The sequence below is a fragment of the Fragaria vesca genome, linkage group LG2 (genome assembly GCF_000184155.1).
Source record: "Fragaria vesca subsp. vesca linkage group LG2, FraVesHawaii_1.0, whole genome shotgun sequence".
Taxonomy (NCBI): domain Eukaryota; kingdom Viridiplantae; phylum Streptophyta; class Magnoliopsida; order Rosales; family Rosaceae; genus Fragaria; species Fragaria vesca.
This window is the reverse complement of record NC_020492.1, coordinates 5,009,020-5,027,913: the sequence shown is the minus strand read 5'-3', so window position 1 is coordinate 5,027,913 and position 18,894 is coordinate 5,009,020. Positions and strand designations below refer to the sequence as shown.

Here is an 18,894-nt window from a genome sequence, read left to right as displayed (position 1 = left end):
TTTTTTTTTTTGGTGTACGACACCCCGACAAATCTGACAAAACACTAAGGTTTTAAGGTTTTTTTTTTATTTTTTTATTTTTTATTTTTTTTTAAACAAGAAGTATCGTTCAAAAAAGGGAAAAGTCGGGTTCCCGATGCCCTCTCTCTATATATAAAAACTTGGTAAGGGGCTGTTAGGGGCATTTTAATCCAAATAACATCGACAAACTGACTTAACTGAAGTTACTGAGATTTGAGCAAGTACATTAATAAGGTTTGATGCCATAGCAAACTAGGCGAGGGACAATATATTAAGGTCATTGGCAAGCAGGTTTAGTTTACGTGACCATGGGGGCAGGGGGCTCGACTGCTCGAGACTGTTGCATTTTAAGAGAAAACCATTTCTGGTTCATGACTTGGCTTGACACACACTATTATTAGTATGCTGGGGCATATTGTACATATATCACGCCAAGTTTCACACACCTATATATCTCAGTTGACAAAATTCACTCACCTATACATAGCTGTTATTTCACTCAAAACTTGACTCACCTCACCTGCCTTTTTATATCGTCTACATGCTCTCCTGCTTGCATGTTTCAGTAATGGTAATCGTCTACTATCCTGCTTGTTTCAGTACTTGATGGCTACGAGAAATAGCTATAGTTTCCAATATCTTTCTCAGGGACAACGGCTTTGTCAAATTAATTTTTGTAATAGTACAGCTGCTTACTAATATATAGTTGAAAAATCTACTAATTAAGGAGGACTTGCTACTCAAGTCGATTGAGTATACGGCAAGACATATATAAAATTCAGATGTAGGGTTGAGTCTCCCATTTAGTTTGGGTTCTAAACCTTTTAAAAAAAACAAAAAAACATTACATATAATAATTTTTAGTCGGAAGGGTCTGTGTTTGGAACACCCCGTACCACTCGTTTCTCACATTTGATGGAAAGGGCTTACGATCAATCCAAATGGCAATCAGTACAAATCTGTAGCCAATATGCTGTTAATAAGCTAGGGCACCATCTCACATTCTCATATATGGTGCTGTTGATTGTTGAGGGTGAGTCACGAAGCATATAATAGTGGGTCATGTAAAAACCTCCATGAATAAGATGTAGAATTCAGAGCTTTCCTTTAAGATGTCAATTAGTCGTTGACTCGAGGAGACTCCATTCTCCCAATATCGAATTGCATGATTGAGCAGGTATCTTTCGAAATAATAATACGGGCTTCCTATATATGTATCTCCCCGCTTTTGCATTAGTCCGGAAGAAGAGGATGAGTAAAATATTAAGGTGTTACAAAAAGAGGTATAGATATTGTTGATCGATTCCTTTTCATGCCCCAACTCGCAAAGTGGGATGTTGACATGATACCACTTGCATAATAAGCAATACTTAACAGTACTACTGGAATTGAAATCTTAACAACCATGCATACATATCGATCACTAGAAGAAACAAATTAACAAAGTAATATAACTACTGCATATATGCCCACACAGAATGATGTATACCTGAAATTTAATGCTAGCTCACTTTGCTGATGATATCTGTTGGAAAAGTTGATACTGTTGGAAATGTTGCTAGCAATGGAGGAGCTATCAGTTATGTAAGGAGTCATAGCTCAGAACATACGGTGTAAAAGATCCGAGCTATCCTAATGTCTACTGTGCCTCTATTTGATTAATCCACTAAAAGATATACATCAGAAATAAAATTCTTAAGTAATCACTTGTACAGTTCTATTTAGATGTCCGCTTTTACATTACTGGCTGTTTCACTGACTTTTTCTAGATATTTTAGCTGATCATTCTATATTTTCATGATGGATGCATGTTTCCTAAAGCCTAAAGGTTTGCAAAGACATGTATGTTTCTATATATGGTCTACCAAAGGATTAAACTTCATTTTCCTGTTTTGTTTTCCTAAATCCTAGTTATGCAATAATTAATCCTAGTATTTATCAAACACACCATGCATAGTGAGTTTGTGAAACTAATCTGATTCAAAGTGGAGCGGAATGAACTTTAGAGATCAAGCACTCAGGGAGCGTAGAACGTGTTACATGATCATTCTGTACTGTAGTACTATACTTCTTTGTACTCAGTCAGTCATTCTCTTCACCTATAAAAACTAGCTAGCTTCATGTATTGAAACATCCATCATCAACTTCACCAATTGTTTCTCTTGTCACTCTCCCTGTACTTCTGATTTTCCATTCTGCAACCTTGAAACAATGTTGCCAAGGAGCCGAACTCTTCCAAGCAGAATCCATCATGGAGCTGTGAGAGATTATAACTTGGTTTTTCATTTCAGAACTTCTTCTGCAGGAAAAGAAAGAATAAAAGCTTTGTTTGTTTGGTGAAATCATTTTGATTCCCTCTATATCAGGTGGAGGAGAGGCATGATGTCAGGCACTATTTGCAAGTAGAAGTTCAACCTAAAGTCGGTGAATCTGAAGCTATAAACCCTCAGTCGAACTATTCCAAATGCTTCGATGATGATGGTCGCCTTAAGCGAACAGGTAGTTTAGCTACATAGGTTTACCAATTTAGCATATTTTGATTTGCTAAAATTACGTAGTTGATGCACACACTTTGATTTGTACTTGAAACTATACTGAACTTCATGTAAGACTGCCATGTTATATTATTATCTGCACTAATTTAGCTGGAGAGTGGGCAATGAAGTCTTAATCGGCATGATGGTCTGATTGGGTTCAGTTTTGTGAGAGTTTTCTTACCAGAACCAACTTCTCAATAGTAACTTGACAATCAAGTCTAAGTGATGCCATATAGTTCAATAATAACTTGGTGGTGTTTTGGTGCAGGAACTTTTTGGACTTCAACATCACATATTATCACTGCAGTTATAGGATCTGGAGTTCTATCGTTAGCATGGGCAATTGCACAGCTTGGTTGGGTTGCAGGACCAACTGTCCTCGCTCTTTTTGCCATTGTCAATCTGTACACTTCCAATCTCCTAGCCATGTGCTATCGAGCAGGTGACCCTGTCACGGGACAGAGAAATTATACATACATGGATGCTGTCAAGGCCAACTTAGGTAAGGGAGGGAAGTTTTTTATGTTACTTTCAACTCATAAAGAAAACTCGTAAACAAAAAATATCGTATCAAAAAACAAACTCGTAAAGAAAACAAACCATTTTGATTTTAATTTGGAGTTGCAGGAGGAAGAAGAGTCATGTTATGTGGATTAGTCCAGTACTTGAATTTGTTTGGGGTAGCAATTGGATATACCATTGCATCTTCTGTCAGCATGATGTGAGTTGCCTCACGTTCATCTTGTTTTGTAATCTGGTTTTGAACTTTTAGTAGCTTTTGTAACACTATTTATCTATTAGTAACAGAGTGAAGAATTTACATATGTTTTGTCTAATAGGGCAATAAAGAGATCAAACTGCTATCACAAAAGTGGAGGGAAAGATCCATGTCATATGTCAAGCAATGGTTATATGATAACATTTGGAATCATAGAGGTGATATTTTCACAAATCAAAGATTTTAATGAAGTATGGTGGCTTTCTATAGTGGCAGCCATTATGTCTTTCACATACTCTACTGTTGGCCTTGGACTTGGCATTGGCAAAGTTGCAGGTACAGCTAATAATCTAATGGTCCATTATACGTACATATAATTGGGATTTGAGTATACTTTCCTGAACAGCTGCAATTTTGTTCCTGTTTTTATCAGGAAATGGGGGTTTCAAAGGAAGTCTATTGGGTATTAGCATAGGGACAGTTACTCATTCTGGAACAGTAGTCACATCTACAGAAAAGATGTGGAGGACTATGCAAGCTCTTGGCGCTATTGCATTTGCTTACTCCTATTCTTTGGTCCTCATCGAAATACAGGTACTTCCATTAGTTACATAGTTGGGAAATGCAGGAAGCATGCATGTTATATATCAGTTAATATGCTTACTATTAGTCCATCGCCCTGCGCAGGATACTATAAGATCTCCTCCTGCAGAACATAAGACCATGAAGAAGGCAACTGTATTCAGCATCACTGTCACAACAGTCTTTTATATGCTCTGTGGATGTTTTGGGTACGCGGCGTTTGGTGATCTTGCCCCAGGAAACCTCTTAACTGGCTTTGGATTCTATAACCCCTACTGGCTCCTGGACATTGCAAATGTTGCAATTGTTGTCCACCTAGTAGGTGCATTTCAGGTATGCCAGTGCGGTCGAAAAATGGTCTCTTTACATAGGGTCAACTTACAGTTCCATACATGTCACCGAGTTCTAACCTAGTGAACCTCCCTGCAGGTCTTCTGCCAGCCATTATTTGCATTTGTGGAGAAATGGAGTGCACAAAAATGGCCAAAAAGCGACTTTGTGACAGCCGAGTATGACATACCTATTCCCTTCTATGGTGTCTACCAACTCAACCTGTTTCGCTTGGTATGGAGGACCCTTTTTGTTATATTGACTACCCTCATATCCATGCTCCTACCATTCTTCAATGATGTAGTTGGGATACTTGGAGCCTTTGGATTCTGGCCATTAACTGTTTATTTTCCGGTTGAGATGTACATTGCTCAACAGAAGATTGAGAAATGGAGTAGTAGATGGCTTGGACTTCAGATGCTAAGTATGAGTTGTCTAGTCGTCTCCATAGTTGCTGCAGTTGGCTCTTTCGCCGGTGTAGTTCTAGATCTGAAGTCTTATAAACCCTTCAAAACTACTTATTGAGGGACTCAAGAAGATGTATACTTGGGTACATTTGAAGATTTGAACTTTGATAAAAGTCGTATAATCGGTGCTGTACAAGAGGACGAATAAGATGTCTCCTCTGCAAGCGCCCATAGTTTTTACCAGCTTTTAGTACAACCTTCATGTACATCTTGTGCTCTGTTAATGAACGCAAGCCAGCTTTGGCAGTACAAGCAGGGAACTCATATATAAAACTCGTTTGTTTTTCTGTGATTTGGCTTAGAGGACCATCATACTTTTCCATTTCTTATGAACGAGAGTAACAAAAAGGCCAATAGTAGCTAAGCCTCGAACAACTCTGCAAAGACAGCCTATCATGTGCAGCTATTCTTTTGACTACAATGATGAACAAGTGAACAATCATGTCCAACTTCGTTAAGAAGACCATTTAACCTACCGATATGATAATAATGAATACAAGAACCAAGTTATACAACGAGAAAATGTTGCACTGCTAAGAAGGGAGATGCCATTCAAACCACATATTATCCTTTGGTGCACTGACATTCAGATCATATAAATGCAAAGTAGACGCCATTTTGCTATTTTCAAAGAACATCTGTCAATTTACAGAGTAACAAATCAATACAATAAAAACAAACTACTACTGAAAGCACACATCACCTGCTGCTACTTGTTTAGTTCGACTTGGAGGACTTTGCTTCAGAAGCAGCTTTAGCAAGAGTTGTAGGCTTGATAACACTCTTCGGGTTGAGAGCCTTTCTTATCTTGAACACTGCCCAAGCAGTCCCAATAGCGTACCCTGCAGCATCAAGCCCTTCATTTGTGACCTTCGCTGCTGGTTCGCCGTACCTACAATTAAGAAATCAGCTTCCCCTTCAGCCATTGCAGACTAAAAAAAAACAAAAATAAAACATGCAAAAATGGAGTACATGCGGGCCAAAGAAGGAACTTGGCCAAAGAACAAGCTCAAAATATCAAGCTACACAGAAACAGATGAACAAGTTGCGCCACCTTGAAGATAAGGTTCACAATATATGTCCCTGTCAAAACTAGTGGGATGGGACCTTACTAAAAGTTGATAACAGCCTCCCCACCTTATGGCCATATGGCACACTCAACAGCACAGAACAACATCGTAAACTTTGCCAACTTGCACAACTCAACAAGTTGGTTTACGTGATATGACCACACCAGGTAGTAGTATGAATCACCGAAGCAATGAGGAATTAATTGAAACACACTTATACTAGAATTACCTCTGTGAAACAAGTCCAGTCGTGACAACAGATGAGGTTGACATGACATTCCTTCCAGCAACTTCAACGGCATCACAGACTTTGCCTGTGGATTCACACAGAGAGCAACAAAACAATGAGCACAAGAAAAATATCAACCCATGTAGAAGTTAGTTTCTAGGACTGCACTATGTCACAACTTGTATGCCAATGTTTATCTTGGTTGTGGAATAAATTCTAGTTTCTTTCAACTTTAAATAGCTTTTAGTTCTATGTACCAAAACTTTACCAAACTCAAAATAGATACAGTTGTTCATATTAAATCTCAAAACCTAAAATAGAAAATTGTACTTCACTGTTCTTGCCAATACATTAACAACAACCTTAGCAATTAATTAATTCCAACTCAAAAGTTGTTCCTGAAAACCAGTACTCATAATCCCTTTCTCAATGCATAGAGCACATAACCATCTATGAATCTATCTTGATTCTTGAAGTTTGTTGCTCATAAGATTACATCGGCACACCTTTATAGCATGCAGAATTGGAGATGCTAGAGTTATTAGTTTCCACCTATATTTAAATGATTCCTTTCAAATCATACTACCAAAGCAAGTGCTAGTAATCCATCTTATAATATATATAAAGCATGGTGAAAAAGTGTATCAGAGTATGTGTAATTCAATGATGGTTGAGATATAAAAACTTACTGAATCCATCCAAGGAAGCCAGGACAATTTCTCCAGGGAGAAGGCTGAAAAATTTCTTGCCCACTTTCGAGTTAACAATTGCACTTGTAAAGAATCCAGATACTTTAATAACCCCTGAAAGGATTCCAGAGGCCATTTTCTCCGACATCTTCGTCAACCTCTTAACCCTGAAAAATCAAACCAAAACACGTCAGATGTTACCACTACTACAACATTTCAAGCAGAGTCTTGTAGCTAAAACAAACCCCGAGCAATCAAAGATATACCTTTGGATCCTCTTCAATGTCTCAGGACTAATCTCGGAACTGGAACATGGCCCCATCCTCTTCTTCAAGAACTCATTCCCCCACTTGAGCCTGTCCACAGTCACATCCCCACACCACAAAATCCCCCTAATAAGCTGCCCCGACCCCGAAGCGATCATCCTGGCACACCTCCCGCTGTAATCCTCCACATTCGGAGCCAATGTAGTCCAGTACGCAGCCGAGCTGTCGCCCATCAGTTTCTTCCTGTCAGTACAACTCAAATCCTCCGGCGTAGTCTCCCTCGCCACGGTCCCGTCCAGAACATCCCAATGCTCCAATCCTTCCATCTTCTGCTCCGAAAAGCAACTATAAGTCTCCAAAACCCGGTCCAATTCCTTCATCAAGCCATCCTGCCCCTTGGTCGCAATCGTCAGCCCGTAATTCAGCAGCTCTATTTCTCCATTCTCCGACGAGCCATCCGCCGGGACTCGAAGATTGAAGAAATAGTGAGAGTGATCAAGCTTCACCGCCGCCTCGTCTTTCGCCAACGGCCACTGGATCTCGTCGCCAACGCGCGCCAGGACCGCGACTACGTTGCCGCCTTGCCGGAGAGCGACGATGGTGAGGTCGCCGCAGGCCAGCTCAATGCTGTAGGATTTCTCGATGAGGTGGACGATCGCCCCCGGAATCTTGACCAGGATTTCTTCCGAGGATTGGAGATTTTGGTTCGTTTCCGAAACGGCGTCGTTTTCGGGGAAGAGGTCCTCCGCGAGGTGGGCCACGTCGACTGAAGGGTACATAGAGGAGGAGGAAGAAGAAGAGGGCTTTGGGGCGTCTGGGTTGGTCTGGATGACTTGAGGGTAGAGAGAGGTGGGATTCGACATGGTTTTGATTTGGGAATTAATGGAGTGTGGTGGGGGAAGAGAATTGGGGCTATTTAGGGAGGGAGGTGGCTTAGGGTTTAAGATAACGGAGGAGCCTGTCGGTGACGCTCGAGCAATGATGGTGGAAGTTGGGAAATGTGTAAACGTGGCGGTGAATGGCGTCGTCGCGTCACCACCGTGTGGGGGGTGCTAAAGCAACCGTCTCTCCCGCGCTTTGTACCCCTCCTGAGCCTCTCGCCACGTGTTCGATGGGCTTAGATACTCGCCACGTGTGCGGGGGTTAGTCGACTTGGTTGATTGGTTTGAAAACGTCAATAACAACTCACTGCAAATAATCATTCCAGTGAAAACAGGCAAATCTCACCCATCTAAACCCGAAAGACCATCTGAACCAAAACGGCTTCCAGAAATTGAGATTGGTTACTGAGAGTGAGACAGAGAGATGTTGAAGATGCTTGGAACAAGTGCTGCTGTTTATTCTCATTACAACTACAGTAGAGGTATGCCATTTCTTCACTCTACTACTGCTCCTCTCCTTCTCTTGGCTGTCAATGATTACTCGCTTTTGTTTCATTCCCAACCGAATTCAGAGAAACGCATCGAAATCACCGACCCAATGTGAGAAATGTTGAGGATGACTTGAAGGTGTTCGATGAAATGCTTCACTCGCGCCCTCTGCCTCCTGCTCCTGTTACCCCTTTCAATCAAATCTTGGGCAACTTGTCAGATTGAAACTCTATTCGGCCGATCCCTCTCTTTAAATAAATGCGTCTCTGTCGAATTGTTCCTAATGAATATACTCTCTCTATTATCATCACCTGCTATTGCCATTTGAATCGAATGGGTTTTGGCTTATCTGTGTTGGGAAAGTTCTTCAAATTGGGTCTTCACCAGATGTTATTACCTTCTCCATTCTAATCCACGGCTTTGTTCACGACAATCAAGTGCCTGAGGCTGCACGAATTTTCACCAATGTGAATATCAGAACCTTCCCAGTACATCAAGAAAACTTGAAGGTGCTGCTCCTTTAGCATCGTTGGAGGTATTACAATTTTGTTTTTTGTTTTGTTTTTGTTTGTTCTGATCAAAGAAGAATTATGAATGCTATTCTTAGTGCATGACAATGCTATTTCCTGGTTTCTATTCTCTTTAAGCATTTTAGTTCACATCTCCTAATGTATAGAAAATTGAAACTTTCAAAGTTCCATTACTTGAAAGGGTACTAGCTGAATTTGCTGGCCATGAATTTATGTGAAATGAATATGCAAGCTGCCAGTTATATGGTACAGTACTCTAGGGCTATGATCTGTGAATCTCTTTTATCTGTACAATATGTTTGTATGGATGTGTCTTGTTCTTGTCTGTCTGTTCTTCCCCAGTCTGGCTTGAATAGTTTGTAAAGTGTAAAGTCATGCCATCTTTCTCTTAGTATGTATGATCTGATATTGACCATTACTCCATATCCTCTGTCTCACTTGATCTGGTTAATTTGTAGGGACCATAAATTTTACGATTACTTGTCCATTTTCATAGAAGATATGAAAGAAGAAAAAACAGAAGATTATATTTAACAATAGACGTGTATCAAAAATAAAAAACTATAGACATTCTGACGGTATCATCATTCCTATTTTCTTGTAAATTTGTCTCTTGTTTCTTATGCCTCGAAGGCACTAGTTTCTTCAAACAAAAGTATAATTTCTTTTTTATGGAAATTATGTGTCAAAAATTCTGGTGTTTAACATCAGTTTATAATACAAACATCCACAAAGTTTTTTGTTCAGTAAAGACCTGTATTCGAACTTGAGCATAGGTGCTAACCCCACATTGTTCACGTGTGCTGATGAGTGGTTTAGTCTGAAGGATGTTCTGTCATGTTATATTATCTAGAGCATGTATACTGTATACACGTTACTCAGTCATTCCTTTGATTATGAAGATTCCTGAGTTGGGTTATGATGAAATTCTGTTAGTATTAAGGATACCAAGTCCAAGGTTCAATTCAGACCATGGAACGATGATAGTCCTTTACCCTTTAGTCATCAGAAGATCATTTTTCAGTCAATGGTTTCAACTTCTCATCGAAGGTAAATACTCTACAAGTAACTGACCTGTGAAATGGTCTGGTACTTCTGGGGTAATCGTAAATATTATGAAAATTCGTCCATCTGGAACCCAGTCAACTTGATTTTTCACATAGTACCAAGTCCAAGTTTTGGTTTGGGATGACAAACTCGACTGATGGAGAAAACCAATAATTGGCTTATAGTTTCATTGCATAAGGTGGTATGGTTGTGATCAAACTGCTTGACAAGAAGCAATTGGTCTGGATTGAATGCTGTAAGGAAGAAAATCTGGTATGCATAGGCCGATTAGACTCGCCACTGTATATGATGAAACTTTACTTTCTCTTTCTGAATGAGTACGGTGAATCATTGGGATTTGGATTGAAGTCCTGAAAAACTAAGAAGCAAAAATGAAGAGTGATTACTATTTGCATTCCAGTGCTGGTTGCTGTTTGAGCTTATTTAATCGGATCAATTCGTTTATCTTGTGATTCTTGTTTTCCTAAATGTCTTTTCTGTGAGTTTATTTGCAATCGAGGAGCCAAAAATATTTAGTATGAAGAATTAGAACTTTATGTGCTTTTGCATTGGAGACATTCTTTTATGATTGTTAGACATTCTACCTTATTTCCTCCAACTATATCCGGAATGCTTTAAACGGAAAAGAATAGCATATGGATCTTTGGGTGCATTTTTAGCTCATACCACCTCAGAAATTGGTTTAACTATTGTGATTTGGATAACCTCCAAATTTTGATGTTTATTGAGGATTTATCCTTCTATGAAATGTGTTCTCGGTATGAAGCCTTATGTTTGCGTTTGCCTTTTTCTATGAACCCTCTTCTTTGTGTATGTATATGCAAGCAGAACTGAAGAGGGACTCCTATATGCATTCAACCATTTCTGTGTCTATTGCTTGCAAACGAGGGGCCAAAACAATTTAGTGTATAAAACGTTCTTAAGTGTAGCTTGTGCCAGATCCAGATGCATGCACATTTTCCAGTATGTTGTGTGTATTTGCATCCCAAACTTGGTCTGAGACTCTGAATTGTTCATATGTCCATCAACTTAGCTTGTTCAACTTATTTTGATATTTGTTATTTAATCATATTGTTGCAAACTTCATATTTTGATATCAGTCTTCCTTATCTAATGAAATTATTTTCATAACAAGCATGTCAGTGATTCGTTCTCAACCATGATCATTTATTTTCTTACAGCTTTACCAGTTTACTCTTCCTCATAGAGCGGTGCAATAGTGATAGGATTGAAGGACTCGAAATTTTGAATGTAAGAAGGTGCTTTGTCAGTGCCAGATACAGGCTTGAGAAGGTTCTGGGTACGAGCTCTTCTTTGACTCGATTGTTTACGAGCAAACTCTAGGTATGCTACTTGAAATCCTGAATGATATCATGGTACAGCGATCTCTACAATAGAGACTCAAAACCCAAACAATGGCACATTAGAAAAAGGAAAAATCGAAAAAGAAAAAAGAAAGAAAAAAAGGAAGAATTGCTGCTATGTCTTCACATACTATATATATGCTATATCCATGTCTCCAAATCAGTTGCATGCAGCGCCTCTTAAACCCTAGGCTACTTCACACATCAGATTTCTTTGCCTCTTAAACCCTGCTAATGTTACCAGAATGCATGATAAGTGGGTGGTCTTACTAAGCCAAGGCCATACTAGGGATTACTAGCTAGTCTAAGCACAATCAATGATTCTTTTGTATGTCCGTACCGTGCATATAACGTGCCAAAGGATTAATGCATGGCTATAGCTCCGGTTAGTAATTACTAAATGAATTAGTTTTCGGTGAGAAGTAGGACTGAGAAACAATCCCAGATATTAGTGGTACGTAGTTTGATCAGAAAAATGAAATTGTTTTCAATGAGGAGTAGGATTGGCCCGACCAGTACGATTGGGATTCGGCTGCCACTGTTTCTATTCTAGCTCTATAAATAATACAAGCCTGGCCTTCACTCTATATTCCAACAAACTAAATTCTGTGATCAAATTCATACGCTTCTTCAAGTTTCCGACAAGCAGAGCTACTTCAAGTTTCCGACAAGCAGAGCTACTTCAAGTTTCCGACAAGCAGAGATTCATCAACCCTCTTGCAATGGCTTCAGCCTCGAAACAAGTGACGCCTTCATGTTGCTCCTCCCACGACACTTCTCCTCCCGTTCCTCGTGAGGCGGCGGCACCTCCATCAAATGCCGTCGTTTTGGCCTCCACCGCAGGCATCCCCATCATGGTTAGGGCTCAATCAAGGCATCCTTTGGAACCTTTATGTCCAGCTGAAATCTCTGTGGCAGTGGCGACTGTCAGGGCAGCTGGAGCAACACCTGAGGTCAGAGATGGTATGCGTTTTGCTGAAGTGGTTCTACTAGAACCAGATAAGCATGTTGTCGCATTAGCAGATGCGTACTTCTTCCCTCCTTTCCAACCCTCGTTACTTCCGAGAACCAAAGGGGGACATATGATACCCTCTAAGCTTCCTCCGAGGCGAGCTAGACTTGTTGTTTACAACAAGATGTCAAACGAGACAAGTACATGGATTGTTGAGCTTTCAGAAGTGCATGCAGCTACTCGTGGTGGACATCACAGAGGAAACGTAATATCATCACAAGTTATCCATGACGTTCAGCCTTCAATGGATGCTGTGGAATACGCTGAATGTGAAGCTGTTGTGAAGGACTTTCCCCCATTTAGAGAGGCTATGAAGAAGAGGGGCATTGAAGATATGGATCTCGTGATGGTTGATGCCTGGTGTGTTGGTTATCATAGCGAGGCTGATGCTCCTAGCAAAAGACTTGCTAAACCATTGATATTCTGTAGAACTGAGAGCGACTGCCCCATGGAAAATGGTTACGCACGCCCTGTTGAGGGAATCTATATACTTGTTGATATGCAGAACATGGAGGTGATAGAGTTTGAAGACCGTAAGCTGGTTCCTCTACCTCCAGCCGATCCATTGAGAAACTATACTTGTGCTGAAACAAGAGGAGGTGTTGATCGAAGTGATTTGAAGCCTTTAAAAATTGTTCAGGCTGAGGGTCCAAGTTTTCGTGTGGATGGATACTTTGTAGAGTGGCAGAAGTGGAACTTTCGTGTTGGATTTACTCCGAAAGAGGGACTAGTCGTATATTCAATTGCGTACGATGATGGCAGCAGGGGGCGGAGGCCTGTAGCGCATAGGCTGAGCTTTGTGGAAATGGTGGTGCCTTATGGAGATCCCAATGATCCACATTACAGAAAAAATGCTTTTGACGCTGGAGAAGATGGCCTTGGTAAAAATGCACATTCTCTAAGGAAGGGGTGTGATTGTTCTGGCTATGTCAAATATTTTGATGCTCATTTTACAAACTTTACTGGAGGTGTTGAAACAATTGAGAATTGTGTATGTTTGCACGAAGAGGACCATGGCATGTTGTGGAAGCACCAGGACTGGAGAACAGGCTTTGCAGAAGTGCGCAGGTCAAGAAGGCTTACAGTTTCTTTTCTATGTACTGTGGCTAATTACGAATACGGATTCTTCTGGCACTTTTATCAGGATGGGAAGATTGAAGCTGAAGTTAAACTCACTGGAATACTCAGCTTAGGAGCACTACAACCTGGAGAAGTTCGAAAATATGGTACTGTTATTGCACCAGGGTTATATGCACCAGTTCATCAGCACTTCTTTGTTGCTCGTATGGATATGGCTGTTGATTGCAAACCTGGGGAAGCATACAATCAGGTTGTAGAGGTAGATGTTAAAGTTGAAGACCCTGGAGAGAATAACGTCCACAGCAATGCATTTTATGCTGAGGAGAGACTTCTTAGAACTGAATCGGAGGCAATGCGAGACTGTAATGCCTTATCTGCCCGCCACTGGATTGTAAGGAACACAAGAACTGTTAACAGGACTGGACAGTTAACTGGCTACAAGCTTGTACCTGGTTCAAATTGCTTGCCATTAGCTGGTTCTGAGGCCAAGTTTTTGAGAAGGGCAGCTTTTTTGAAACATAATCTTTGGGTTACACAATATTCACCTGATGAGATGTTTCCTGGAGGAGAATTCCCCAACCAAAACCCACGAGTCGGTGAAGGATTGGCGACATGGGTTCAGAAGAATCGATCTCTTGAAGAAACTGACATTGTCCTTTGGTACGTGTTTGGGATAACTCACGTCCCCAGGTTAGAAGACTGGCCTGTAATGCCAGTGGAGCACATTGGCTTTAAGCTTGTGCCGCATGGATTCTTCAACTGCTCTCCTGCAGTGGACGTTCCTCCTAGTGCTTGTGAATCGAAAGCCAAAGAAGATGATGTTAAAGACAATGGGTTGATGGCAAAGCTTTGAAGAGATGCTGTGTTGGTCTTTTAGAATTCGACCAAAAAAGGGAGAAGTTCTTGGGAAGACTGGCAAAGCACCTAAGAACACATATTTTGTAGCTATGCATGGTTTGTTTTTTTATGTAGATCATAAGGTTTTGTTGTCAGATCAATTTATGAATAAATTTTGCTATGGTGATTTAATAACACTGGTCCATTCTACTATCAGAAAGTTTTCCCATGTACAAGTAGTGATCCAAAAGGGTTCTAACGTTCACTAGATAAAGGATTTCAAGTGGCTCAGCCTTGCAAACTTTTATCCTAAACCGTTTCCAGAAGAGATGACGAAAAACACTCAAACCCCCTGTATTAAGAAAACCTTCATGTTTAAGTTCCATCCTCGACCTCCCCAAGAAAAATGCAGTCTCAAATCTGAGCAGAGTTGAGAACAATACAGAAAAGCAGTCGATGGACTCATAAAGCTAGGCACTTAGGCTCCATCTCAGTGATACACCAAAGTTCCACAGTAAGTTTCTGGATCAGTTGATGAAGCCTTTCCCCTTGTACACAAATCGCAGAAGATTGAACAAGAAGCCCCTCATTAACACTTCACCAAACAATAAGTTTCAGCATCTCAAATGGTACTAGATGGTCTGGAATGTTTATATAGGAAATACAATATGCAAAGACAGCCTAACAGCCAAAGCTGACAGTCTGACATAACCTCTCAGCAGAAAAATTGCAACACCCACTCAATGACACAATTGTGACACTCCATATGGTATTGGGACCAAAATGCCATACTAACATGTTTTGACGAGTACAAAGATAGCTATCACGTATTCCAAATTCAAAGCTATAACCAAAGTAGATGTCATGTAAATATATTGCAGTCTTCCACAAAACTAGCCATATACCCATAAGTTAGTATGTGTAGAAAATAGGTAGTAAAAATGATCAACACTGCTGATTATATTATGCCTCGCTCAGAAAAAAGTCATCACCCATTTTACTTACTCATACAAGAAATAAAGGCCATATGATAGCACAAACAAGCAATGACTGGGTGAAGATGAGTTTTACCCATAAAATCAACACACATAGACCCTTCAATTTACAACATTAAAGACAACAAAGATGTAAAACCACTCTTAAAAACAGATCTTTTTCTTTCAAATATAAAACTGAAGCCAGATCACCTATGAATAACCTTTTTTATCACTGTGCAGTGCATAACCAATGTAAGAAGATGCAAAATCTCATTAGTCACATACCAAGTAAAACAGTCATCGAATTTCTTACCCATGCAACGCTCCGATGGAATACTAAATCTGCCAATTGTAAATTTGACAATGTAATATGGTCATAAAGAGAAGAACTTAGTTAATTTTTCCTCACATGGGTTTCAAACGAATACCCAAGGTATCAGCTACAACATCAGTGACTCCATTTAAAATTCTCCAAATCAGTGTGAGAATTCGGTGAAAACATATTTTCAACAGAGATCCTAGTAGGAAAAACATGTGTCCACACTAGCTAACCCCAATGCATTGAGCATGATTGAGAAATGACCTTTATCTATCTTAATGTAAAGAAATGCAGCCCTAGGATATTCTGATGGATGTTTGTTAGTACTGTCTTTTAACTCACAAGCTTCTGGAGCATACTTTTGACTTCATACACAAAACTTTGAGTGGAAGTGACTAATAATCCAACTAAATACACTCAGTAAGGAGGGGCAGGCTCTGGTTCGGGTTCGAACCCCCTCAAAATACCTAGCTATTCAGTATTTGGCCGGAGAACCCAGATTAAAGGATTGCTGGATATCAAAAACAAGAAATTCAACCTCAACTACTCATATATGTTTCTGATCAAGATATGAGTTGTGATTCTGCAACTAGTTTGACCCTCGATAAACATTTTCACACCTAAAATGTCATGAGTTGTAAATTCTTCTGAATCCCTTCTGTGAATTCACTAATCATAAAACTACACGTACCCCAATTTCAAGTAACTAAACTTTCTCACTGGAGCTGCAAAACACCTTGCCTATCATCATTACATTCAAAACTCGACAACTCAACATCCAACAACCAATGGAAAACCGCAACAACAAATACGAAACATAGAATGATAATCTCATGATACAAAAAGTGTTAAAACCTATATATTCATACTGAATCCGAAAGTTATACGAAGAAAATGAAAATGAAAGTCCTAATCTGGGAGGGGCATGCAAATGAAAGCCCCTGTCATATGGATAGTGTTCCCTGTAACTGATCACTACTTTTTCAGCACTCAGCTGTAATACGGAGACAGCAGGAAGTATATTCATATACTTATAACCATATTTCCTTTCCTAGATATATTCTTGGACCTACCTATGTAATCACATAACCTTTTCAATAAATTTTGGCAGTGTGTATCAACCTTTTCTTTTTCTTTCCCTAGGAGGCAGTTTCATGTTGGAATACCATTTTGATCGACCCATATATTTGGGCAAGTTTGCTCTGCATCATCATCTTATAGAGTTATAGTGATCCCAAGATCCCCATGGCATAAGGTTGCCACCATATCCCCTTTTTCGACATCAAACCATATGGCTAAGTTTCATCAGAAAACAAAGCTTCCCGTCCATAAATATTGAAAACAAAGCAATTAGTATACTTCATTATTCTGTCTGATTATCAATTTGCTCATGGTTATATATATATTTCAATATTTGTATGTAATAAATAAATAAAAATCTGCAACACCATCAAATTATTTCCCCATTGAAAGATTAAGTACCAATTGAGAGTGAAAATTTATGATGAACAGGATAACTGGAAGCTAAGGCAATGAAGAAGCCTTACCTGTACAGGACCAGCTGCAATAAGCATTCCTCCTACTCCTCCACCAACAACACGACCATCAGGACTAGCAAGGGAGACACTAAGACTACCATTTCCATTTCTGGAGCCACCACTTTCAGTGAGACAAATTATCTCAAACTGTCCCTACCGAATTTGCAATCCACAAGAAAAAGAAAAGCTGTTTGTTATCAGTAAGCAACAAAAGAAGCATCAAAAGGGTGAAAAAGGGAGAAACTGATATTGCATAGAGAGAAACAGAGGGATAATATGCAAAGAAGTTCAAATAAGTGCACACACGCACATGTTTGTGTATTTTAAGACAGCACGGACTACCACAAATGATATGCATGAACGTTGATTTAAAACTATGTTATCTTTATACATAAATGTCGATATACATGAAGTTGATTTTGAATTATGTTATCTTTATGCTCAGTGTAGAAAAGGCAGCCTCAACCAAAGGAATAACCATCTGTTTACAAGACTCAGATTTGGTGATACTGAGCTTTGTTAAAGGCATCACCTCATAACCCCATCGATGATTAATGTTACACTGAATATTAAAGAGACAAACAAGTTGTACCATGTGTAGAACCTCCGTCGATGACTAATGTTATTTCTCATCTATAGACATGCCAATCACCAACTGAGAGTGAAATATCATGAAGTATACATACCTCATATGCGACGGTTCCACCAGAAGTGGAGGGATGACATAGAGTCACATTAGAGACAGCACCATCGGCTGATAAGGGCTTTGCTGTGAAAATGCATTTTTTTTTTTTGGCAATGTCCTTCAGGAAACATCAAAGTAATATCAAGAAGATAACAAAATTCAGATATAAAAAAGAAGCATCAATTTATTTGCGGAAATACCAAACATCCGTGAATTTAAATAGAGGGCAATTTAGCCCAAGTACTCAGAAAATCAATTTTGTAAACTCTTCATGGTATCATGGTATGAGAACAGTCTCTTTCATATGGAAACTATATTTTTTGATGAGATGATAGGGGCATACCTCTCCCATTGGTGATAATATGTGGAGTGAAACACAATCCAGCTGAACCAGACAGCATTTCACCTAGGAAATTCGCAACATCCATTTCATGTTAAAAAATGCCAATGCAGGACACAGCATATATTTAATCTTCTATGAATGAGAATCACTTATAGTCAGTCCACTCTACATAGAAAAAAAACAATTAAATTCAGTTTACCCCCTAAATCTTTGGTGGCAAAATCAGTTCAGTCCTGCAACTTTTTTTTTAAATCAGTTCGCCCCTTCAACTTTCGTATACACATCAGTTAGGTCCAATTTTTTGAATTCCCCTCGAAATATGACGTCACCAAAGCTGTTGGAACTGACAAGGCGACCCATAATTTCAGACATTTCGTTGAAAATGAGGGGATAAAGCTGAATTATGGGTCCCCTTATCAGTTCCAACAGCTTTGGTGAGGTCATATTTCGAGGAGAATTCAAAAATTAGACCTAACTGATGTGTTTATGAAAGTTGAAAGGGCGAACTGATTTAAAAAAAAATTGCAGGACTGAACTGATTTTGCCACCAAAGATTTGGGTGGTAAACTGAAATTTTTTCAAAAAAAAAACACTCACAGAAATTAAATTAGTGAACTGTAGCTTTTTTTTTTTTTTTAACTGTAGCTGTTATAGTTGGTAATCCAGATGCAGAACTTTTCAAACTGATATTGAAAGCATAAGAAAGCCAGAAGGACATAAATCTGTAGCATCATGCTGTACAGTTAGGTATGGGACACTTCATTATATTATCAAAGGATTTATACCTTGAATGTTTTTTGCAGCACCAAATGCTGACAAAAATTGGTAGCACTAAGCAATTATTAACTCAGGGAGGAAACGA

The 18,894-nt window shown here is 39.4% G+C and overlaps 3 protein-coding genes across 3 annotated transcripts; 2 read left to right on the top strand and 1 right to left on the bottom strand.

Moving 5' to 3' along the window:
- Positions 1-2,232: 2,232 nt before the first annotated feature.
- On the top strand, positions 2,233-4,946 carry LOC101311922 (amino acid permease 2-like). Its single transcript, XM_004289816.1, has 8 exons — positions 2,233-2,280; positions 2,388-2,520; positions 2,827-3,060; positions 3,186-3,279; positions 3,398-3,612; positions 3,710-3,870; positions 3,964-4,191; positions 4,288-4,946. Exons 1-8 carry the CDS (start codon positions 2,233-2,235, stop codon positions 4,711-4,713), a joined length of 1,539 nt encoding a protein of 512 aa, XP_004289864.1. The 3' UTR covers positions 4,714-4,946.
- A 244-nt stretch (positions 4,947-5,190) lies between these two features.
- LOC101311428 lies at positions 5,191-7,896 on the bottom strand. Its single transcript, XM_004289815.1, has 5 exons — positions 6,910-7,896; positions 6,644-6,810; positions 5,955-6,039; positions 5,359-5,547; positions 5,191-5,276 (listed from the first exon to the last, which is right to left on the bottom strand). Exons 1-4 carry the CDS (start codon positions 7,770-7,772, stop codon positions 5,373-5,375), a joined length of 1,290 nt encoding a protein of 429 aa, XP_004289863.1. The 5' UTR covers positions 7,773-7,896; the 3' UTR covers positions 5,191-5,276; positions 5,359-5,372.
- Positions 7,897-12,080: 4,184 nt separating this feature from the next.
- LOC101311140 (copper methylamine oxidase-like) lies at positions 12,081-14,381 on the top strand. Its single transcript, XM_004289814.1, has one exon. It carries the CDS (start codon positions 12,096-12,098, stop codon positions 14,184-14,186), a length of 2,091 nt encoding a protein of 696 aa, XP_004289862.1. The 5' UTR covers positions 12,081-12,095; the 3' UTR covers positions 14,187-14,381.
- The last annotated feature ends 4,513 nt before the right edge of the window (positions 14,382-18,894 follow it).